General features: G+C 39.1%; 1 protein-coding gene across 10 annotated transcripts in view; it reads left to right on the top strand.

Moving 5' to 3' along the window:
• The window catches only part of Ccser2 (coiled-coil serine rich 2), a 93,906-nt gene extending 69,321 nt beyond the window's left edge, over positions 1-24,585 (top strand). For 5 of the 10 annotated variants that reach the window (XM_030248048.1, NM_001347502.1, XM_030248049.1 and 2 more), the window contains 3 exons: positions 1,271-1,357; positions 3,177-3,266; positions 19,759-24,585. In XM_030248048.1, the coding sequence (XP_030103908.1) occupies positions 1,271-1,357; positions 3,177-3,266; positions 19,759-20,553 (972 nt within the window). In that variant the 3' untranslated portion in view covers positions 20,554-24,585. Of the gene's footprint in view, positions 1-1,270; positions 1,358-3,176; positions 3,267-9,094; positions 9,228-13,730; positions 13,771-19,758 lie in introns of all 10 variants that reach the window. The other 5 variants (NM_027045.1, NM_001347503.1, XM_006519606.4 and 2 more) reach the window with 4 other exon arrangements.
• Positions 24,586-25,425: the final 840 nt, after the last annotated feature.

Raw genomic sequence — 25,425 nt, 5'->3', positions numbered from 1 at the left:
TCATATGTGCATCTAGTTTAAAACTAGTGATCTTGATAACCTTGAAGTATACTGAAAATTCCTTAGCTTTGTGGCTAACTTCTTTTTTTCCTCACATCCTTTTTCTCTCAAATTTTATGAAATCTTGTATATGCGAAGAATTAACTTTGAGACAAGGTCTCAGTTAGTCCAGGCTGTTCTCGACCTTGCTGTGTAGCTGAGGCTAACTTAGAACTCAGATCCTCCTGTGGTCACTTTGAACTAGTGTGGTAACAAGTATGTGCCACCACACTGGGCCAGGAACTTGCTATAAAGAGACAAAAGTAACTTCACCTTTTCACATTGCCGTTCTCTCGTGGTTTGGTTTTTCATTTCTTAGTTGTCCATATGTTTAGTATTACATGATATACTAAATATTGACACTGATATTAATTTGTGTCCTATTTCCTTTGTGTCTAGGCAGATCATTTGTTGTTTATTTCTTATTCAAGCGGAGATGGAATAGTTTATTGTGTCCTGTGTTCTCTATTTCTTTTGATTCATAGTATTTTGTAATGTCATTCAAGCTAGAAACAGATTTGACCCCTTCCACTAGATGTAAGTTGCCTGTGATCACTCTTGGTTCAGGCTTCTCATCTGGAGTATTGCAATGCCTTGTGTGCGGCTTCTGGTTTGCAGTGCTAGGCATGTCTAATGATGTTGGCTGGTGTCTTTCTTTTTAATTCTGGCAGCACTTGTCAGGACAGTGGATGTTTGAGGAACACTCCTTCCCTGGTACTCACATGGCATATTTATTTATCTTTTGCTGAGTTCTGAGCCAATCTTGAAAGTTCTACTATACATTAATTATACAGTTTTACTATGCATTATACAGTTCTACTATACATTAATTTTCTGTTCCCTCTGTCCTGCCCTTGATATTTTCTAACAGAAAACTGAGAAGCATCCTTGAAATCTTAGTTGAAGTTAGTTTTCCATGATGATTGCCTTTCCTGTATCACCTTTGGCCCAGTTTCTTTATTAGGTCAGTGCAGAGCAGTTAAGCACATACCTGCTTGTAGTCAGGGTCATCATAAGTGCTGACCCAGGGGGGAGCTTGGTGAATATTAGCTGTTCCTTCCCTTTTCCCCATTGATTATATGCAGTTGCCATTAGACCATGAAACTACTTTAAAATTGTTAGTAGAAGATTTCCTTTAAGACGAACAAATAACTCATTCATTGCTTGACTTCACTGATGTTATACTTCCCAATAGAAAATTTCATATAGCAGCATTTTTTTCATATTTCAGAATGAAGATTTACTAAATGAAATAACACAACTTAAAGAGGAAATAAAGAAAAAAGATGAAAAAATCCAACTATTAGAGCAGCAGCTTGTAAGTATTATAACAGACTAAAGCCAAGGCTCCTCACAGTGGGGCAGTGTTCGCTTTTATAAGACTGAATGGGAGTGGAGTTTGATGTTAGTTTTGACTTTTGAAGGTTCATGTAGCATTGTGTTCAGAGTACCTATGTTCAGTAGAATATATGATTGAACTTTTACATAAAGTACGAAGTATTCCTGTGAATTATTCTTTGTTGGTTCATTGTTGATGGCCTCTTTTGTGGGGATGTCAAGTTCTTCATTTTACCTTTGCTTATTGATGGAAAGTAAATGGCTTTTGTTCCGACACGTGTTGAGGAATGTGTACATTTGGGCATTTTATCTCTGTGAGCAGAGTGAAACTAAGTACTTGGCCTTATGTATTGTATTGTGTTATGCCGAAGGGATTCTAGAGACGTAACTTGATGTCTGTGGCAATGATAAATGATTTCTCAGAGTAAGGCTTGCTTGAATCTTTATAATTTTATAGTTGTAATTTTAAATGTTCATAAGAAAACCATTTTATAGTACTTTGAATTCAGTTATTGGATAGTTTGTAATAATTAAAAGGCTAGGTAAAAAAACTGCATAAAATTTCAAAAATCAAAATAATATTTATTGAAAGCCAAAAAACAATATGACAGCAGATTCAGCTTTATAAAATAGTGATTTCATGGAGAATGTAAAGGCTATAACAGTGAACTGTGCTACTGAGGTCATATTACAGGTGTCCAACTCATGAATGGATAGGAACAGACAGATCAGGTATGGTTAAAGAGGCAGGTGATTTGAATTGTGTAGAGAATTTATTTTTGAATTGATAGTACTGCAGGACAGTAAAGTCAGTGGGTCATTAAAGTCTCCGCAGGATGAGCAGAGAAGCAGACAGGACACCTGGATTGTTTGTATTTAATACCCAGAAGAGTTCCATCCGAAATCCATTTTAAGAAATGCTCTTTGATGGTTGTTGCCACAACAGTTTCCCCAGAGAGTTACAGATAAACATCTTCTCTTATAGGGCACCATCATCAGCCTGAAGTAGAATTCCACCAAAGTCCAACTTTGTGGACCAATGAGTCTGTTAAGTTTCATTTCAGAGCATATAGGTGAAGGGTTGTTTCAAGGAGCATGGGTGAGCCCACAGTGGCTACACCCCTGGAAATTCTCACCCCACTGCTGCCCAGATGGAATTCCCTCTTAGTTAATGCTCCAGAGAATATAAACTCTAGCACTCCCTCAAGACAACAGGGCCACAGTCATTCGGGCAGAGGTTAGTATAGCTGGTGGGAGGGTGCTGAAGGGTGTCTAGAATCTCAGGTGAATTAGTGGAACTTTTCCACCCTGTCTAACAAAGGGATGTCCTCAGGCCCAGCCTTGAAAGTCTCCTGCAAGTAGTTACAGTTCACCTGATGAAGACCATGTGAAGGGTAGAGTACAGTGCGTTACAACAGCAGGGTCAGACTAGACCAGAAAAAGAATATAGTTTCCAGTAGTAATCCTTTTATGCCCTGGATTTTTACATATATTTTATATCTAGATGTGTGTACACACATAAAATTATATATAGTGAGTTTTTTAGACAGTTTAAGAGATTGCCAAGAGAAATTTTGACTATTTGAAGTTTAGCTTACCAGTTATCTCTTAAACACAGTCCCTGAAAAAGGAGAGACAATTGGGTAGACCTTGTTTGATGGAGGCACATCTCCCATCAAAGTATCCACAGCTGCACTGTGCTGTGCCACTTGAGTCGGCCTGCTCTTCTATGACAGCCTTTAACTGCCTGTGTGTATGTGCAAAATTAAACCATTTTAAACATTTGTGGTTTTCTCCAGGCAACTCGATGTAACTGTCAGCAGAAATCTAAAGAGGAAAAGTGTACATATGCTGATAAATATACCCAGACACCCTGGAGACGGATTCCTGTAAGTCCCTCGTCTTCACTCCTGCCCTTTGCTATTTTGGTGTGTTGCTTTGATTTTCAATCTAACCACTAATAATTTTGAATCTGCCATAGCTTTTTTTTTCTTTAGGTGAGTGGCGCTTCGCTTGTCTCCTAGTTGTTATGTGCTTTCCAGAGCTTCTCTTGTGTGTTCTATACAAGCGAATGTGCTTCTAATAGCTTTTCCATTCTGCATACTGTGGCCCATCTTATTGGAGTGTTTGCTCTTTTCTTATTGCATGTTTTTATGGGAGTAGTAATACTGTTGTCCCATTTACACAGTCCATTTGGAAGGTGTATGATAGAGAAAGCATATTCCCTTTTGTGTTGAAACTTTTCCAAATAGGTTTTATTATTATAGTTATAGGCTATTGAGGGAACTAAGAAATATTAATACATGAAAACATAGTTGGGGTGGTTTATTAGAAGCAGTAGGAAATAGCTACCTAAATATTATTCACTCTTTTTGAAGGTGTTATATATCAAAATATATTTAGTGCTAAAAGTACCTGGAGTACTTGGAACTCACTTCAGGATGTCAGACATTATCCTACTGTATGGAGAAAGGAATAGACTTCTATTAATTAGAGCTTGGTATACTTTGAGATTCCTTTTGTATTCTGTATTGTAACAGAGTCCCAGTAACACAGATTAATAGGAAAATAGAAAGTCTAATATAGTCACTCCAACTAAGAAAACACAGCTGCAAACCTTTAAATCTTACAAGATTGTTACTTTTGTTTCTTTTCATACAACGTGTAATTGCATTCTTGTGGAATGATAGGATCTTACTTGAAGATTATTTCGGTTCTTGAAGGAAAAGTGAGGAATCAGAGAAGGAAATACACAGATAGACTCCTGTTCCTAAACAGCCAGTGGACTACTGAGTCACTGATAAAAACGTGCAAGATCTGTGTAGGCCAGGGGCTTGGGAAGGTCTAGATAGCTGAGGAGTTTGGAAGGGGAAGGTGACGGAGGCCTCTAAGAGAAGACGTGTGTAGCCAGAGAAAGCACCATTCTACTTTGACGTTGAAGGGTGTGGGAACGTAAATGTTTGGAGACAAGTCTGAGATGAAAGAGTATGTCTGTTTCTCTACATGAGGATTTGATCTTTCTAGGGTCTCCAGTTTTCCCATAGGCTGTTGTAGGCTTAAACATCATTATCTGGTTTTTCTGTTAAGTATGAAAAGCTTCACTTTGCTTCTTCAGGGAAGCCATTAAACTTTATAATTTCCCTGCCCCCCCCCCGCCCCCCGCAACCCCTGCCTCACTGTTCTGAAATAGGATCTTAGTCTGCCATTTTAAGTAACTGGTACCAAACAACTCCAGCATATTCCTGATCTGACTCAGTTTTTACAGTAATCTTGGGAGAAGTAAAGGTCGGGCTTGTAGCCAAGCACTGTCAAAAACTCAGACTTCAGCTTTCTCCATTACTTTTTTATATTATAGGCATCACCTGGCCACATTCCTTTGTTTTGGAGATAGGAATAAAAATCAAGGTATATAGTAAATAGCCCATTACATGTCTATAGCAAAAAAGTGGCTAGGACAATACTATAATTTAGCACCCCCAACCAGTGGTCCATAGTCCCGCATCCACAAAGCACATGGAAGAACCTTGCCAGAGGGGAGGTTTTGAAAATTAGAATGGGAGGATTGCACCATTCTTAACTACAGAACAGCTGGTAAAGGCAAGGTTGCTGGGGTGGGGTGGGGTGGGTGGGTGTGGCTACAGTAAGTGCACAGTTAAGCTGGAACACCCACGAGTCCTAAGGGAAAATAGAAAGTTAGTGTGAAAGCTCATGTGTGTACAGTCAGAAAGTCTAATCTAGGAATTACTGTACTTTCACTGGGGTTCATTCAGTGAATAAATAAATGCATGTTCATTACTTCAATAATAGTTACGTATCTAGTTAATAATAAGTTTACTGTGTGATCTTTTCCCCCTGTTTATTGGTCTTCCTTTGAAATACATAATTTTGGAAACAGTTACTATAATTATAGTGAGTTTCTTTTCACTCAAAAAGTATACCTTGCTCCAGATGTTCTTTTTTTTTATTTATTTATATGAGCACACTGTCACTATCTTCAGACACACCAAAAGAGGGCATCAGATCCCATTACAGATGGTTGTGAGCCACCGTGTGGTTGCTAGGAATTGAACTCAGGACCTCTGGAAGAGCAGTCAGTGCTCTTAACCGCTAAAAAGGTTAAGAGCACTCCAATCTCTTAGATGATCTTTTAAAAGTAGGAGTTCAGCGTATTTAGGCAAGGTTTAGGTGATACAAATGTGGGGGTGCAGTGTGGTTCTTGTTTGTAAACTTTAGGGTTTTTTTTTTTAAGGCAGAAATTTTAGAAATGAAAAGGCTATTTAAGTATCATTTTAGTGTGAGTTGGTTTTTTTTTTAATCTGCCTAGCCCTTTGAGAAGATTGCAGATAATAATCTCTCATCTTCACATTTTCTCATTACATCTTGAGACAGCTTAGTCATTCACTTGATGTACTTGTGAGAATTCTCTTGAGCATTATGTAAACATGAAGGAAGAAATCTTCCTGAAGTGAAGGATGGAAAGGGTTGATGGCTGAGAGGTTTACTGACTAGGGTTTGTCAGAAGCCATGTAGGAGAAGGAAGGAAATGTGAAAGGCAATAAGAGACAGATGACTGCCTGAGAAGATGGCTAAGGGTGTCGGCCGGGTGGCAGAAAAGCAAGCACTTTGAAGCCAACATGAATCTCCGCTCGAGATTTGAGTGAGTGGGCATGGTATCCCCTTATGGCTACAACACACAAGAAATACTAAACAAGGCAGTAGAGCCAAGGGAAAAGAAAAAGAGCATATACATACGTGTATGCATATTACTTTGTGCCAAGCTCTGTTCCACTGAGTATAGAAAAAGACAAGGCCCCAACTCACAGTAAAATTGCTTGTTTACTGTGACCAACAGTTTGTCTAGATGCTGGTAAATTCCCTGTACTCAAGGAAGCTTATGCTGAGAAGCACTTGCATGGCTCAGGAATGCTGTGGGAGGCTGCTGCTCTGAGAAACCAAAGGTCATCTTACTTTGTTTTTCTTTTTGTTTGAGACATGGTTTCACTCTTTAGCCCTGGCTGCCTGGAATTCCCTGTGAATACTAGGCTGGCCTTGAACCCAGCAGAGTCTCAAGTGCCTGTGTTTCCTGAGTGTGGAGATTAAATCACCAACAAGCCCAGTTGAAGGTTCATTTTAAATATATAAAGTTACAGATCTAGCTGTGGTTGGTGCAGTCCTGTTGACGCCAGCACTTGTAGGCTGATGTAACAGGATAGCCACAAGTCCAAAGCAAGTCTGTGCTTTATAGCGGACCTTGTTGCTTTTCTCAGAGGTAGTCTTTACTGATCTTGTACTAGCCCACTCTTAAGAACAGCATTATTTAACATTGAATTCCAATAATAATTAAACAAAAAGACAGCATGAATTTGAGAAGGAGTGGGGGCATATAGGAAAAGTTAGGAAAAGGGAAGTGATGTGATTATATTTCATTAGAAAATTATGAAATAAATTATTCGCATGAAAAAACATAGGACAAGAATGAAATTTTATTACCCTGTGTACTTCCAGTATTGTTTTAAAACTGTTTAAGCTTAATATTTAGATATAGGAAGTCAGTTTGCACATTAAATTCAAAATTATCCGGATGTATTCTAAGTTACCAGTCAGTCATTTGTTTGAGCACCTTAACGTAAATAATTACACAAATTAATCCTCAGTCTCCATCAGACAGCAAAGAAGGTCTAAAGAATCTGTGTCCTGTCACACAATCAGCTGCCCTGGGTTACTATTAAAACAAGTGTGGGAAGAATATGTAGACTGTCATGTCCTATGGAAAGGCTTGTGCCAGTTAAAACTGTTCACAGTTGTACCTAATTCTACTTCTCTCCACTGGTTTAATAATTGAGTATTGCATATGAGAGAGTTAAGGGAAAATGATCTGGCATATATTTCAAAATGTTCTGTTGGAGTAATTTCTAACATATAATAATCTTAATTCATAACCTTGCATATAGGAGAGACATATACAACATCAATTCAAGAGTGGAATAATATGTGTTGTCATTTTCCTGCTTGTGCAGTAGACTCATGATGTCAAGGTTTCCCAGTATATTTTTATAAAATCTGAAGCCTACCACCGATGCATCCCAAAAGGCATGGGTTTTTAAACATTAATATTTATAATTTTACTAGCAAGAAACTTATTTCCTTTTTCTTAGGCCTGGGAGATAGGATGACAGAGTAACTGAAACAACAGTATATCTCACAGATTTCTCTTTTGAGTAATCTCCCATGTGATTTTCTTTTGAGACCAATGGTTTCCTGATTTGGAACCTGGACAGGATATTGGTTAACATTTCTGTCCTGTACTATCCTGATTTTAAACTCAGATTTGCCTTGTTCCTCTTCACTGGGAGTTGCCATATTACAACTCAGAGATATTTATGTGTATATTTGGATATATTTGCAGATAGTTACTCAAAGGAAATTAAAGAATTTATTTCGTTGCCAAATGGTCTTATTTATATATTTATTTAGTGTTGTATTTATATTTGCCACTCGAAAGGGTTTGTGTGTGTGAAAATACACACACCACACACACACACACACACACATACACACACACACACACATCCTTGCACCAGTATTTGAACAAGTAACTTTTGTGAGGTGGTCACACAATTGCTTTTCCATAGTGCTATGTTAATCATTTCAGGCATCAGGTTTTGCATATAGCATGTGCCAGCTACCTTTATAAATACTGGCTGGAGCCTCCTGTGCTTCTGAGAGTTCACATTCTGACAGGTAGAAGTCTGCACACAAAAGGTTACTGTTCATGTCTTGCACTGTTAAAACAGCCACATTGTGCATTTTGTAGTTATATATGAAATCAGTACCTGACTGAAATTATTTTTCAAAGCCAATAACATTCTACATGACTCTTATAGCCATCTACTGATGTGTTTATAAGTATCTGACATTCAATTTGGATTTGTTCCAGACATTGTGAAGCTGTCTTGAGTGTGTGAAGAAGCAGCCTTTGCTGTGAAGACTTAGAAAGCACAGGCTAAAGCAGCATAGTTTGCTAGTACTGGGACCATTTCATTTGTGTGTTATGATTTTATCTGTGGTTATTTTTAATATCCACAAATAATGTGTTTCTGATTCTGTGGTGTTCAACATCCGACATACAGATAGATGTCTTCCAATTTTGATAAAACATGATTAAGTTAAATTAAGAACCTTTAGTTACTCATACTAAAAAGCATGTGTCACCTATGTCTTGCATGTCACACTTTGTAAGAACTTATTGTCACAATATCCTAATTATTTCTAACCTTAGCTTTCTTTATTTTTTTGTTCTAATCTTTTGAAAATCTGTAACTTGAAAAGAAAAATTTTGCGCTAATGTTTGATTTCCTGATTCATAAATTAATATTTCTATGTGTGAATACATATAATTTATCTTCCCTTCTATAGTGCTCTTCTGCAAAATAATAAGCTGATACTTACAAGTATATGATGGTGGGGTTTATACATACCATAAAGGCTTATTTGTGTGTTGCCTAGGAAGAGGTGTAGAGTTCTGAGATATTTTCTGTAACATATTTGACAACTAGATTTTGAATTCTGATGTATTATTAGTTTGAGCTGCCTGTATGTTAAAAAATGAAATTTACTTCTCATTAACACTGTTGCTGTGTTATTTTAAAAGCGAAGACAAATGTTTCTCTGGTTCCCTTCTTCATTATGCCTCCCTACCCCATCTCTTTCTGCACAGGGTGGGTATTGTGCACCCTCCTTCTCTCCTTGGCAGGGCTCCTTCCAGGGGATGCCACGGACTGTACCGCCGCACCGCAGACAGAGTGAGTCTGTGTCTCTCACTCCCATCCTGCTCTGGCTTCCCCTCCATGGTATTTCCCTGCTGCATGGCCCCTCCCTCTCCAATACCTTCTGCCCCTCCCAGTCATCTGCAGGCACCTGCTCCAGGAGCACTCCCGTGCTCTGCTCTCCTAACCTTTCCCTGACTGCATGCAAACAAGCCTCCACTGTGGCTTCCTGGAAGCCGCCAGAGGTTAATTTCACTGTAATGCTGTGGAAACCTTTCACTGGTGACCCTAGACCTGCTGGCATGCATCTGTCTTTAAGTAGATCTTACGAAGATCATGAAATGTATAAGATAAAATTACGTCTTACCTATTGACTTTTAAAATGCGCACAGACTTGATGGACAGATGCATACTGTTTAGGGGTCAGGCTTACTAGACCACTGCACACTTAAATATCTCCTCATCAAAGGCTTTACCTGTATTTAATTACCATCTAAAACTTTTAAAAAATTTCAAGGCCATTTTAAAACCACTAATGTCTTTTATAATTTGTTAGCTGCTTCACCTCATAGAAGCAGTGGCGTTGAATATGCATGGTTTACTAACACTTTTAATGATTCAGTTATTACAAGACCTGCCACACAGCTTGACTGCTTTAGATTATATATTTTACTGTACCTGGTAAGTTGACTGTATTTTATCTTTTTTTGAAAAGTCACCTACCCCCAAAAGCTAATATTAGTGAAAAAAAAGAGTCAATCAGAGCTAGTTCTACACCTTCTCCATGGTTTGTTCTGTGATTTCTACCATTTTTTCCCACTGGTTTTCCTTAAGTAAAGTATCAGGAGTCCTAAGGGAAATTTTAATCAATTTAGAATAAAATTTATTTTTTGAAAAATTATGTCTTTATTTATCAAAATTATAAATAAGCTGCATGAATTCCAGATTAAAATAAGGATTAGTTATATGATTTGGCTCTGGTAACCTCTCAGGAATGAGTGGGATATGTCTTTCTGTAGAGATTTTTTACAGGATGCTTGCAGCCATAGCTGTAGGGTCATTACATGCCCTTCAGTGTCTCTCACTGAGTTTGAGAGGTTCTTTTGGAAGAGAAATAGGTTTTAACTGCTATACTGAGACTCACTCCTGGGGATAGGTGTTACCATATGCTAGCAAAGCTATTTTTCTACTTCCTTTAGGTTGTGTGTGAGAGAGAGATGAAGGCCATGAAGTCATAGCAATGAACCCAATGTTTTTTTCAGAGACAGTTAAGAACAGGTCTTAGTTTTTTTCCTATACTAAATGAACATTCAACATGATAATACCGGTTTCTGCATTTACGTAGTTTTCCGTTCCCAGCACTCAGCTTTTACAGAGGTTGATTATACATAATAGGCAGGAGTTAAGGAGTATCTCTCTCATTGTAATGTTTCATTTTAAAGCTTCTTTCTGATACCTGCTTGAGCACTGACTAGAGTGTACTATGTTTATCATCAAGTACAGAGGCCAAGAGTGTGGCTGAGTCTTCAGAAGCAGCAGTTGGGTTTTTATTTTGAGTTGTAAGAGTGAGTGGTAGATGTTAGAAGTGGTAGATACAGTATGGAAGGTAGCCTGCAGTAAGCCCACAGTGGTAGGTACTGTATGGAAGGTAGCCTATAGAAAGCACACAGAGCGTGAGAGCATCAGTTATTAGGAGTATGTACCCAGGCCATTTCACAAAGCTGCACTGGCCAGAAATCTTGCTAAATTTAAGAATAACTCTAGGAAATGGAAAGAAGTATAGAAGTTCTGGGCTTTTACATGGCTTTCTCTAGAACTGATGAGTTGTAGTCTTTTTTATTTTTTGTTAAAAATGAATAGTAATACTTACTTTGTACTACCTTTCTTTTGATTTCAAATAAAATTTTTATAGGCTACAGAAAATAACCTCTGATTAGGTACGCAGAGACCCTTCCTGCTGTGTCTGTGGAGACCTCAGTTAAGTGACCTGAGATGCTCCTTCCACGCTAATGTCCACCTGCATGGGGTAGAAAATGATGCAATTCCTTCTGTAGAGTAGGAAAATTAATAAAAACAATTGCTTCTGGCAAGTAGAGGGCCTTAATGACAAGTCCAGATAGTGTCTCCTGCCATTCTTGGTGCTTCAAAATCATATTTAAGAATGACGCCCATTTGTTGCTACACCTAACATAAGAATTTTCTCTTGCTTATGTCACTTAAAATTACTTAGTAATTCTCTGTATGTTTTCTGTGTAAAGCAGCTTGAATGGAAAGAAACGGACACAAATCATATAAAGTACATCTCCATCTGCCTAACAGTTCAGTATTTTCGGATGTGTTTCTTGATGCCTAAATTTATATTCTTATAATTATATTTACCAAAATTATATTGACATGGTGGAATTTATAGCCTGCCTATTTTCTATAACTTACTCTGCCTTTTCACTCTTTTTTTTTGGCTCAAGAATTATGTCTCAGGGTCCATAGCCTTAATCTAATAATTAAATACAGCATTTTTGAAATTATTTCCAAAAATATTTGGAAACATTTATGTATAGTTTATAAAATATAGCCACATATTTAAGAAAAGGATAAATATATCATTGAATATGTAGGTGTTTTATTTGAATTCTCACTTTATCTGCACATAACTCATAGAGCTATTAATTCTTATTTTATAGTCAGAAATGTAAATCAACTAATCAGAGTGATGTTGCAACTTGTTCAGGAGAAGTAAACATACCACAATTGAATTTCATTCTAAATCCAGAGCCTGCGTCTTACAGTTTATTGTAGATGACTTTTTCCTCTGATAAACAGTATAATGGGTTCAGTATAAAGGAGCTAAAAGATCTAAATAGTTTTATGTACTTCCTTCTAGTCTTTTATAAAGAGATAATCTTTTGTAGTTCCTGATACTTTTGAATCATATAAACATGTTTCACGTAGTATAACTTGAAATCACTCTTTTTTGGTAGATGATAATGTATTTGAGAGTAATTATAATTGAATCTTTTTCTTCTAGTCCACATAAATGACTACAGTGCATTTGATCTTTGTACAATCCAGTGCCAGCACTTCCTTAGGCAGAGCTCCGAAAATCATTTGCTAAACTTTGTGTGTGTGCTCACTAGGGGCAGTTACCATGCATATTCCAACTGCCAGACATACCGGTAGGCTTGATGTACATGGCCCACCATGATTGACTCCAAGACGTGGTGTCAATCAATTCTGTATGCTTGATTGCATCAGCTTTGTGCTTTTATGAGCAATTAGCTTTGGGAGTTACTTTTCATAAAAATAAAATGTTTTGTTGAAATGGAAAGTAGGGTAATTTGGTGGAAACTGAACTAAATCGATTGTACATTAAGCCAGTTTTTGTCTGTAATATCATACGTTTGAAGTCAATTCCAGATGCTCTCTGCCATCATTATTGGTTGGTTAATTAGGAAGGTGCACCTAACTTATGGTCTAGCAGGACTTCCCGTAAACCTAGCTATGTGTTAGTTTCTGCCAGTACTGAACTTGTGGCAGAGGCAACCTTTAGCATTTTCTGTGTGAAGCTTTTTGTGACACCCTCTCTGCCAGTGGGGTGAAAGTGTTCCTTTAGCCGGTTCCTGTTGCTGAGGTGGTGGTGTGGCAGACCACACCCTATTAGTTATGCTAAACAGTTTAGAAATTTTCTCCTACAGTACTCCGCATCTGCTAGGTAGCTGTGATAGATTGAAGTCCGTCACTCCCAGTGACTGTGCCTCTGCAGTAAATGCAGTCACTCTTAATCTCTCTATAATTTAAAAGCAGTTGACTCAATCTATGAAGTTTGTATTTCTGTAGTTTTTAAGTAATCATATGTCCTCTTAAGTTTATTTTGAGATCTGGAGGTGCCATTCTGAAATATAGAGGACAAAACAGTATTCCTATTCTTCAAAATCACCAGGAACTATGATTAAATTTATTTGAAGCTATTTAGAGAGGGGCTTAGTTAAATATTTTTGTCTTTACAGTGATGTGTGGAAGGTCATGTATCATTTATAACATCATTTCTTAGTTAAAGTACAGTTAGTTATACCTTTAAGAGGTCTTTAGTGCCATTGCAGCATTAGAAACAAATTAGCAAATACTAAGTTTATTTAGCTTTATAATGTGCTATACATTTTTTTTTAATTACTGAATTTTTTTTTTTTTTTTTTTTTACCTTTTTCTATCTTCCCAAGGGATTATATGAGGCCTAATCTCCTTAGGTTTTTGGAATAGTAGTGTAAAGTTGTTTCAAAATTCTTTTCAGTTTTGTGTTTGGTAAAATTCAACTGATCCCTTTGTGTAAGAAATATTAAACATACTTTTTATGAGCATGAATATTTTGTACTAACTTGTAAACCACTTTTGCAACAAAGTATAAATCTACCAAGTATGACTCAGTATGTGCAACTATAGTTTTTACAGTAATGAGCAATGCTTAGGAAACCAGGCAGAGTGGACACCCTTGGCTGCTGCCCAGTCGTGGCGATTCTCAGTGTTCTGTCTGGTCTCTGATGCCGTTGTCCTGTCTTTTTCTTGTCTCTGCTCTCCCATTGTGCCATTGGCAAGGAGTTGAGAAGTTAGTCCATTACTTCTCTGACAAAGCGTGGTACAGTACAATTTCAGATTTTTTTCCCACCACCTTCCTCATGGTCACGTTTTGCTTTTCTGTTTTCTCCCAGTTTGCATGGTGCATGTCAGAGCGTGCATGCAAGAGATTACAGGCATGATACAGGTGGCTTCATTTCCATCTTCCCTCTAAATATTAAAGTGTATTTAATAATAACAATAAACTTGTATGTAGCCCAGAAAGTGATTGCAGGCATTTCATGTGTATTATGTAATAGCAATTTTATACTTGATTATTTCCTGTTTTCTACTTTTCAGACTGGACATTTTTCTCAGGGCCTGACACTTTAGCTGCCATCTTCTTGCTAGTAACTGGAGGGGAATGATGGTTAGGAAGCCAACATGATAGTTGTAGAGACTTTGGGGTTCTGATGAAACAGTGATGATGAAGAGCTTCCCTTGGGCTTTCTTCCAGTGAGTCATCGTGGAGCCACCTCTGTCCAGTCAGACAGACTGCTCTACCAGTGGGTTTGGGCTTGATGTGTCTGTCTAATTGTTATTCTTTCTAGGTGAGAATCAACTCAAGCAAGTGGGATGTTTCAGGAAAGCTATTTCCTGTATGCTGGTATTGACTATGTAGATTTCATGTACTACAACACATTACATTGTGAAAGCCCATGAATAACTGGTGACCTGATAACATGACAGGATGTTTTAGTGCTACATTTAAAAACCTCTGATGCTTTAAAATAGATCTTTGCCACTTGCCGACGAGGTGTGTTATGTTTCAACATTACTTCATTAAACGTCTGTGTACACATTTAGAAAAAGAAGAGGCCTTTCTTAGTAGCCTTCCAATCAAGAGTCTCATGAAAAGTAGCCAGCATGCATGCATACTTGGAATTGGGGTGTCTGTGCTTGCAGAAGGAAACCCTGCTTCCCAGTCTGGAGCAGAGCGTTTCTCCAGTACCTGTAAATGCCAAGAGCCTGAGAGTCATGCTTTTATTTGAAGAAATTTAATTAGAAATTTCATTTCAGGGCACTGTGATGATTTGCTCAGTATCTCACCAATTGTAAGGAATAGATGCAAAGTCAACCTACATCGGTCTGATTTTAGAAGCCGAGTAATTCGGTGCTGTGTTTGACTAACTAGCTCCATTGTAGAGCCATCTGATAAGTCGTTCACAGTTTTAATATACTTTAATGTTCTAACTGTAGTTCTCCAGTCAAGAAGGAAATAAAGGAGTCTTAGCTTTGACATCATAATATACACAGCTACTGTTGATATATCTGTGGCTAACTGATTGAGCCATGCGCTTGAATCTAGAAATCTCATGTCTTGTAGCAAGTAATTTATTTTCATGTGGTAAAGATCTGTTTATTTTACCAGTCCCATTTACAAAAGACATACATTTTGAACCTCTCATGCTTATACTCTCTAATTACCACAGGTGACACGTGTGTCAGGAAACCCTGTGCAACATGGTTGGCTTGTATAGTCAAACGGTTTCAGCTGAAATAGAGAAACAGCTAATTGCCTGTTGAGATCGTTTTTCCAGCCTCCTGAGCCAGAAATGCCTATTCAAGTTAAAACAAAACAAAACAAACAAAACCCACTTGACGGCTAAGCTCCTAGGTCATTATAAAAGATATTTCTGTTCAAGTTAATATGTAATTAACATCAAACATTTTAAGAAAAGCAGGGTTATTTTCTACTATCCAGACTTATTTGTCCGTTAACTTTTAGAGGTTGATTTTTTATTTAACCATTAATGATCTATTATTGACATAACCAGTCATTTTTGCTAGTTTATGACCAATTGAGCCATTCATGAGTACACAGCTAATGTTCCCTAGTTCATTACTTAGCAAGTATTCAATCACTACTATGGAACAAATACTAGGAGCACTGACTAGTATGAAAAACAAAGTGTGATAGTGCTTGCACAAAGAAACTCGTTGTCTCCACTGTGACCCTTGCCAGCAGTCCAAGTAGGCTTTTGAGGTCATCACCAAAGAAGACCATCGAGCCTCTGCACCATTCCCCAGCAGTGCCTATTGCTGACACATGACCTTTACCCTGAGGAATTTGTAGAATCTGTAGAATTTGCAGTTTGTAGAAGAGTGACGTTTATTTAAAACTCTTATGTGAGACTTGGAGTTGCAGAGTCTAGGTAGAGGTCTGGACATCAGTCTACATTGAGAACTTTCCTTCTAAAGCCTCCATATGTTCCAAGGACAGAGTACTAAGTCTCACTCATCTGCTACAACAGGAGGATTCCTGAATTCCCCAACGGGTGGATTTCTGTTGCTTTAGGTTATGGGTGCTGTGAGCCTCTAAAGGCCATGAAATGCAAGGACTAGTTGGTACTTTCTGGGAGACCTTGCCCAGATAACAGGCAATACTGTAAATTTCCTTCTCCTAAAGTCTGGGTGGCCTGTCTTACTGCCCAACAGTATGCTGACTTTACACTTAAAACTTTACTTGAGCTGTTGGTGATAGCTCAGTTGGGCTGTTGATAGCTCACTACCTGACTAAATACTTAGAGGTTCTTCCCCTTGTTGAGTGTTTCTGGTTCCACAAAAGTGAGATCCTGAAGTGCTCTGAAGCCTCAGATCTTGGCTTAGCATTCACCAGGAGCTCTCACCATCCAGCAGGCTGAGTTAGGCCGCTTGGCGAGTGCCTATTGAGCCAGCCTTGCCTGTTCCCCAGCAGGGTTCTCCCCACTGTCACAGCATCTAAGTGAGAGAACTGTGCGGGCTCCTTAGTGGTCATGGCACAGCCAGGTCTCCGCAGGCCTTCCTTTCCAGATAGGAAGGAACCCGACGATTTCTGCTCGCCCTTTAAAAACTCCGTCCAGTCGTGTGCACATTTTGTATGTTTCTCTCCAGTCAGGCTTTTATTTCCTTTTGGATCACATGTTGTCAGAAGTGGTTTTGTTGCTTATTTTGCCTGCTCTACTTCAGGAGCTCTGTCAAGCATGGCCCTGTCGAGTGGCCGCCTCCGGCTTTGCTCACTCTCGGCACTGTGCATTTTAACACACGTGTGTGTTTTGCAGCTGTTAGCAGGTAGCTTGCTGATTGTTAGTGCCAGTCCAGTCCATGGTAGGGTGCTTCCCCACTCTTGTCTCCTTAGCTCGCACAGTAGAGCAATTTTTTTTTTACACTTCCTTGAAAGAGACCTTTACTCTTCGTAATAGTGGAATTTCCCGAATTACAGCTTTCAAACAAGGCAATCATTTTAGAATAGGAACATTAGTTATATTACCAAAAATAATTTTTTTATGAAATATAAAATGTACATTATTACCTTATAGAAATCACTGTTTATTTCTAATTAGATGATAATTTAGATTTTATTTGTGTAACTATTTAGTCTTATTTCCTCAGATAAAGACTCAGCATGCTATATTCTTAGAAGCTTTGTCACTTTCTACTTGTCAGTCTTGTAACTGGAGTTTTGTTCTGTTGGATACATGCAGTGAGTCTTCTGCCTACTGTCTTTCCATGTATTTCTCTCTATGAAGTAGGGAGCGTGAGAAATCTACAGTGTGAGTAGACATCTCAGATTCAGTTGGTGGCCTTCTGGAGGGGCGGCTCTCTGACTGCTGTGTCTTAACAAGAAAAGGAGATTTTTGCAGGCCAGGAGCATGTTTTTGTTCCTAGGGCAATAAACATTAAAAAGTCATTTTTAAAAATTGCCACTGATATTTTCAGTTGTTTTAAGATCTTTTACGTTGGTATGAGAACACGCTATTCTATTTGGAGATGAGAAAAGGAAACAAGGGCTCTGTGCGTGGCTCCTCTCCAGGCCATGCTCGGGGCGATCTTGACTTCCTGTGTACGGCCTGCTATGTATGATCTGTCTAAATCTTTTTGACATCTGTGATGACTTTTATATACTTAGGAGGACACCTTCAGGAGGATCCATTGAACTTTGGTACCTTTCATGTTAGGCGACATTTTATTCATCTCCATGGTAACAGGTTGTGACTGACTTTGAAGTCTGGAATAGTTAGCTTTGGGCAGTAATGGGTAAAAGTAAATAGTTCTATTTTAAACATTCTACAGTTAGAGTTAATGTCATATCTATTTCTCTGTACAGATTAATTTGACTATTGTTTTGCCTTTTAAATAGGTTTTTTCCTTAAAGACCGTAATGAATGCATCCATGTGCTTTGCGCACTCTCATCCCCTCGGTCCTCCCTACCCCCTCCCAGGTCATGTGCTTTGCGCATTCTCATCCCCTCGGTCCTCCCTACCCCTCCCAGGTCATGTGCTTTGCGCATTCTCATCCCCTCGGTCCTCCCTACCCCTCCCAGGTCATGTGCTTTGCGCATTCTTATCCCCTCGGTCCTCCCTACCCCTCCCAGGTCATGTGCTTTGCGCATTCTCATCCCCTCGGTCCTCCCTACCCCTCCCAGGTTTGCTTGCATCTCTACACCCAACCTTGTATTCTTTCTAAAGAGTAAAAGTAAAATAACCTATCAGTCCAATTGGTGTGCCTGCCCACGTTCTCCTCGGTTTATGGCCTTCCGCTTCAGCTTGGCTAACTTACCAGGGGTAGCATCCTTAAAGGGAATGGACACCTTCCCCCAGAGCTGTCAGCTGGTTCACAGCTCCCCAGGAGTTGGAGTTTGTGGCCCGTCTGTCCTCCATGCTGAAGCTTTGACTGACATATTTTATGATTCCTGCCCACCTTTTGAGGTACTGGGCCCTCAGCCGTCACCACTGAGTGGTGGTCCTGGTCTCAATCAGTCCTGGCTGTGGCTCTCTAGAATGAAACTACTGACCCTGAGCAGCCACTTCAGTGCTGGCCAAGGAGTAACAGAACACAGTGATGTGGTCAGAGAGATCCGTCCTGCGGCAGAGTACTGCGAGGCACTGTGTAGGCTTCTTTGTAGATTTGCTTAGTTAAAAAGTATTTCATTGAATTGTGAAAAACAAGTCATTAAAATTCACATTTCAGACTCAAAAGTTTTTGAAACATTAGCCCAAAATATTAAAAAGTATTAACTAACCCCTATGTTAGTTTGTACCTTTAAAAAAATAAAATAAAAACTGGATAGCCAAAAATAAAGGGCGTCATATATGTTCTCTTGAGTGTGTAAAAGTGTTGTCTCAGTTGGCCGATGAGGGCACACAAAGCTACATGGCCTTAAGAACTTGTCTGCTGTGCTTCGGTTCTAGTTCCAGGTGCTTGCATCTCTATACTCTCTCAGCTGTCACTGAAAAGACTTTTGGCTTGCTGGAGGCTCTAAGGGTTGATCTTAGTGCTTTGCACATACTAGGCTAAGTGTATTGGATGCTTTTGTGTACTACACTATTAGAATTTCGCATAAACAAATAGTATAGTCTTTTATTCTAAACCTTGTATTTGGTAATTCTCAAAAGAGCTATAGCATTTGACAACAAACATTAAAAAATGAATTTTAAAGACCATAATAGCTAGAGAAATGACGCTGTGGTTAAGAGCTCTGAATGCTCGTGCATAGGACCAGGATCAGTTCAACCACGGGGCACCATAGAACCAACTGTAACTTTAGTTCCAGGGGATCTGATGCCCTAGTTTAGCCTCCACAGTTACCAGGCACACACATGGTGCACATAGATACATATATGCAAACCAACGATGTGTATAAAATAAAGTGGGCAATATGCTGAAGATTACCTTTAGATGTGAGTGCCATGTAAGAATAAGTCAAAGTGCTACTGAAATGTCTCTGATCCCGTGGAGATAAGGCTGAAGATGAATAAATCTAATGGTACATACAGGGGATTCCCTCCCCGCTTCTGTCCCATTTAATTTTGGATCTTGTTCAGTGTTTGCTGCTTGTATCATTTTTGTTTGCATTATCATTTTTATATGTTATGAGTTTGCTTGGATATTGCAATTCATTCTTTAAAAAATCATATATTTTCCATATTAAAGTATAAGTGGCAATTTTGCCTAATTATAATTAAACTTGTATTAATTCTTGGTAAATTTTTAATATAAATTATTGGTGATGTTTTTAAATTTTAACAGCCTCAAGTACTACAGCCTTCCAGCAGCCTTCCCAGATCTACAGACCACGCCCAGGGAAAACTAATAAAGCCACAACGTACCGAGGCCCACAGTGACTACACAGTTCAAGGCGTGTGTCCGGGTGGTGCGCATCCAGATGGAAGCTGTACACATGGCTTGCAACAGGACAACAGCCGTGGTTTGCAAGAGCGTCCTTCTTCGTCAAGCCCGCAGTTGACAGTGGATGTGGTGAAGTACATACCTTCTGAAACGGACCTGAGCATGACTCTGGATGCTCAAGAGCCTCATCATTTGGCAGAGAAAAAACCTAGTGACTTGCAGTTTGTAACTCCTCCTCCTCAGACCCCTTCCCAGTCAAGTACAGTGGACCAGACTAAGAGGGGTGGAAGAAACCAATGTCCTCAGCCCAAGTCCTTGCAGCTTTTAAAGCCATCCAACTTGAGTTCTTTGACACCTCCTCCAGATTCTGACTCCTCACCAAGTAGAACTTCCACATGTAAGAAGGCACCAGGAATCACACCATGCCATTCAAAACATCAGCCAACATCGAATCAAAACAATCCTGCAAATCATTTGAATCTGAAAACGTCTAAACTCCGTCCCCCTTCTGGCTCTTTCAAGCAAAAACAAATAAGTAACCCCCAAGTAGAGCCTCAGAACTTCCAGGCCAAGACAAGCATCCCAAGGCCATTAGCACGGCCAAAAGAGCTGCATGCTCCACACAGCGGTTTGCATTCTGGGGATTGTGTGGCCTCTAATCGATATTCTCGTCTTCCTAAACCAAAGATACATTAAGTGCATAGCCATCACCTGCCAATTTGTTTTTTGAAAACAGTCTGCTCTCTAATAGCTTTATGTGCAGCTTATTACTATGTTGGAGGTTCCATTTCAGCAAATCTTAAAATTAAAATGCAGAAGCTTCTATTAGTTTGGTTCTTCCATTTTGTATCCTGGCTGAATTACATACCATTTGCACATACTTGTCTCAGGTAAACACAAGTTTACTTATCCATCTCAGAGGCCCAAGTCCCTCCTCATGCTATCCAGCCTTCTCTCTACATACCAGAAAAGTCAAAATATTCCATGTATCAGGCAGGATGTGTACTTGGCTGATGTAGTCCTGTTGTGGTTATCAGAATCTCACCCCGATGCTTATTCTTCTTGTGAGTATGGCTGCTATTTTAACTAAAGATTCAAAGTGACGGTGGAAGGTAGCTGTCTGTAAGCAGGGTTCTGGCCAGGTTTTGTGTATTTAGGAAGTCTATGCAAAAGGTCCCCAGTGAGGAAAGACCAGGCTTTTAGTGGGGGAGTCCTTAGTAGTTTCATCTCTCCTTTCTAGGATCAGTAATCTAGTCCTACTGCTTCTCCATTTATCAGACAAATTCCCATGCTGACAGTTGTCATATTTTATGTAAACCAGTTATATGTTGCTGTAACATCTTGTTTTACGTACACATTTACTCTTTGCTTATATTGCTACTGGGTAGATTTGGAGAGCTGGAGATGCCTATGGCATATCAGTTGTAAACTCTGTTGGTGCTAGAGTTTTGTGCTGGTAATTGAGTTTTGAATCTTATTAACTTATGGATCCATCATACTTTCAAGTTTCCATAACATACATTGGAAATTTAAAATTATAATAATATTTGTATTTATTGACTTTTTCCTAGTGTCTGAAGACTAGAATAATGGACTTGAAATATTTGCACAAAATTTTGATGAGATATAAAAGAGGGTTTTAAAGCTTATTTTCTATAAAAAATGAGTTAAAACACTTTAAGAGAAATATATAAATTTAAGACTATCATAAGTCACTTTTTGGGTTTCCTAAGTTTCTCTTTTCTGTTGGTGGAAGGTTGAATGACAGTTTCTTGAAAAGTAGATTTGGGGGAAATTAAGTTGTAGGTAGGAAAGAATACTTTCTTAAGAGAGATTGCTCCAGATGTCCTATGGAAGGTAGCTGTGGGTTAAGAGAGATTGTTCTAGATGTGGCTGTGGGCCTCCAAGTGACCATGTACAGGAACCCAGCTGGGCTTCTGGCAACTTCACAAGCAGTTGAGTGAATTTACCTCATGTTTGCCCAAATCATGCCATCTTTAGGCTGGTCATAATTTGTTTAATTCATAGTAAGATTTCTCAGAAAGATAACCTTACAAGATCAGTATCTGATTAGCTGACCAAAAATGCATCAAAAGGAATTATGGCCAAAAAAATTAAATGTCTATGGCTTCCTTTTTAAATGTATCTAGGTTACAAAGAGAAACGTGGTATCAAGTGCATTAGTGCAAAGTTACAAAGTCACATTTGCTGCGGTTTGGGGGGGCGGCAGTCTTCCCTTAAATGTCAGAACCCCTCATGTGGATTTGTCTTTTGGAGAGGCAGACCTTTTTCCAGTTTGGGAACAGACGAGCATAGTCTCACACCACAGCACGTTAGTCAGAGGAAGCTCAGGACAGGCTGTGCATGGGTTAGACGGTACTGGGTCATTGCTGCTGTGGCAAAAGCACTTATTCTTCCTTCATGACAGTGAGCCAGGTTGGCTACAGGGGTATATGCTTTCTCCTTACGGAGAATGAAAACGAATCTCATGTATCGCACATCAGCTACAATCATACTCTATGCCCTGCAATAGAACATACTAATTAATGTATTAGGGTTTTGTTTTTTTAATTAGAGACTTTTATAGACTTTATGGAATACTTCTACAAATTGGTTTATCCTTGAAGGAAAGTTTTTTAAAATTTATTTATAACCCACTTGTCTGAGGGAAATGTCTTTGTTGTCTGTTTTGTTACAGTGTTGACTCCAATAATTTCTTTATTCTAATCTTTGGCCTACTTTAATTTTTTCTCCCTGATAAATTTGTAGAAATATTTATCCAGCAGTTCACCCTCTCTATACCTTTGTTGGGCCTTAGTCTTAATAGAAGATAGACAGTCTTATCAATATATTTTGTTCTCCTTGAGATAAGAGCCTCACACAATGCCAGGCTGGTCTCTAATAATTCACTGTGTAGCCAAAGATAGCCAAAGGAATTTTGATCTCCTGCCTCCTTCTCCCGAATGCTGAGATTACAGGCGTGCACCACCACACCTGGTTTTGTGTGGCACTGGAGACAGAATCTAGGGCTCAGTGTGTGCTCTGCAAGCACTCTACCAAGTGAGCTACACTCCCAGCCCTCATGAGTATGCCTTTGCAGCATACTGTGTGCTTCAAATACACTACCCAGAGAAAATATCTAGGATGCATTCACAAATAACATAGACCATTGGCCTGCAGTTTTCTGGAAAAGCTGCAAGGATATCACCTTGTCTGCTCCTAGTAATAGTAAGCAGTCCAAATGAGGGCCCAGCACTGCTGAATAAGCAGAGGTCATGTTCTCCACGTGGCTCATTCTCTTGCTTGCGTGTGTAAATCACATCAACTCACTACCAACTGTCCTCTGTGGGAACGTAGTTCACTCACCCTGTTCTGTCAGGGAAGACAGTGGGAGTAGGTGAAGTCTACGTCCCAAGGGTGAGGTTGGTTAATTTTCACATGTATGAAAGAGAAACCAATACACAGAATTATTTACTTAGCTCTTTAACAGGATGTATTAAAAAAAAAAAGGCTGTTTTTTTGAGCTAGAGTTTTGCTTGGTGTAAGATCTTCATTGGCATAGGTATGGGTGATTGCAAGACATCCAACAAAGGACTATAGAGTTGTATTATTTGGAAGATTTCTAAACACTGAGACTTATCTACCTGTTATTTTTCTTTTGGGTCTCATTTTTTATTCGTGCAGTATTTTCAGGCACATCGACTACTGCTCACTATATTTATATAGATGTTAGGGAACTTTCTAAGCATTTTAGTAAGTAAAAATCTGAGTATGAAAGAAAATATCAGATACGCACTTTAAATGAGCTTAATTGCTTGGAGTCGTGCCTGAAATATCAAGGTGCCTCCTCTGGGTGTGGCTTTTGTTTAGTAAAATGAATTTCTCTGCAGTTGTTGCTGTTTGAAGGTAGCTGTACAGCTTTTCACAGAACTGTATCCCAGCATGCCACTTTGCCCATGATCGCACTAAATTTTCCTTGAATGTCCATCATGCCTTTAAATATTTTACTCAGTGTATCAAGACAACTTGAGCCTGGTAATGTCACTTCTGAGGTTCCGTGCCATAGATGGTGTTCCAGATGCAGGGGGCTTCCTGGCTTTCCACCAGAGTGGTCCTACCGGTTTCCTGAGGTTGCACTTTGGGGTCCAGTCAGACTGCAGCCCCATCTCCACTCTCTCCATCCTCCACAGTAGCTTCCATGTTGCTGAGTTAGCTTGGGCAATTACGTTTGCATGCATGTGCACACAGTTGAAAATGAAGTCTAGCCGTAATATAAACACATGGGATTTGCCTTGGAGATGATCACCTGCTCTTTTCCTCATTCGAATGCTTGAGTTCTGTTTTCTGTTGGTCTTTCCACAGGTCCCTTTAACTTTCTGCTGCAGCAATTTGAGAGGATGTATTTGAACAAATGATTATGAGGTTCCTCTAATTATGTAATTGATTAAAGATTGTGTCTTCACCTTGTTGAATAAAAGCTGCCCCTTTCTTCCTGGTAGAGCATTGCCACGATGAGCCAGGCTGGCCTTGAGAATCTGGTCATGGCCGACTAAAACCAGAAACAGTATCTGTAGTGTTCTCCCCCCATTGATTGTACAATCCAGTTCAGAGTACATAATGTATATTAGAATTTGCTTGTAAAATGAATTATGGAAACCGGATGTAAAGTCTCTTTCCTGAAAGTGTTGGCTTAGTAAATAAAAAATAAAGTTCATAATTATAAAAGTGTGCTTGTCTCCACAGCTTGTTTGCACTAATCTCCTCCCCCCACTAACATACAGGATGCTGCTATTTTCAAATTTTGATTTTCATTTGCAAGCTCCCCTCCCCACACATTATACCCCAAGCTGTGATACCTGGGAATTCCAGGACTGAGCAGTTGTTCCACGTCCTCACTGATTGCCACAGTCTCACGCTTTGGTTTCTGACTGAATAAAGTACCTGCTTTAAGAAAATACTAGGATGGATTATGATAGTCTGAAGAAACTACCTCAGTTACAAAGCTATGCAAGGAAAAAAAATGTCACGTTAATTTTTCAGTCATTTTTAAACAGTACATATATACAAAATCCCTTCAATGAAAAAACCTGTTTAATAAAACTTGGCATGCAAATAGGGAACGTATAATTTGTATCTCCTAATCAGATAAGCCATGAAAAACTGACACAAAGATAATACCATTGCATTGATCTAAAGTATAGATTTATATGTGTACGTATGTACATTTATATTTATATATGTGCATCCCAGAAAGAGTTGAGGGACACTTCATTAGTAATTAGGTTTGACAGTGGCATTTTTCATGCTAGAAGGTGGTACCACTCTCACCCTCGAGGCTGGCTGACTTAGTGAGTACAGGCTCACAGTGACACAACTCCTGTTCAGCTGAGCATGATCACTTCAGTGCCTTCACTTACGCTGTTGGCTCAATATGTCCCATTCTAAAAGCAGTCTTTTCCCCGCAGGACATCTAAGCATAAGTTAGTGGGTTCTGCCTTCTAGGGTTGGGTTTGAGGTGAGGTGAGGTGAGGTGGTGTGCTCACCAGGTGGTGGCTCGCTGCTCGGTGC

The sequence above is a fragment of the Mus musculus genome, chromosome 14, assembly GCF_000001635.26.
Source record: "Mus musculus strain C57BL/6J chromosome 14, GRCm38.p6 C57BL/6J".
Lineage (NCBI taxonomy): Eukaryota > Metazoa > Chordata > Mammalia > Rodentia > Muridae > Mus > Mus musculus.
Note: the sequence above shows the minus strand (reverse complement) of the source record. Positions and strands in the feature narration are given on the sequence as shown.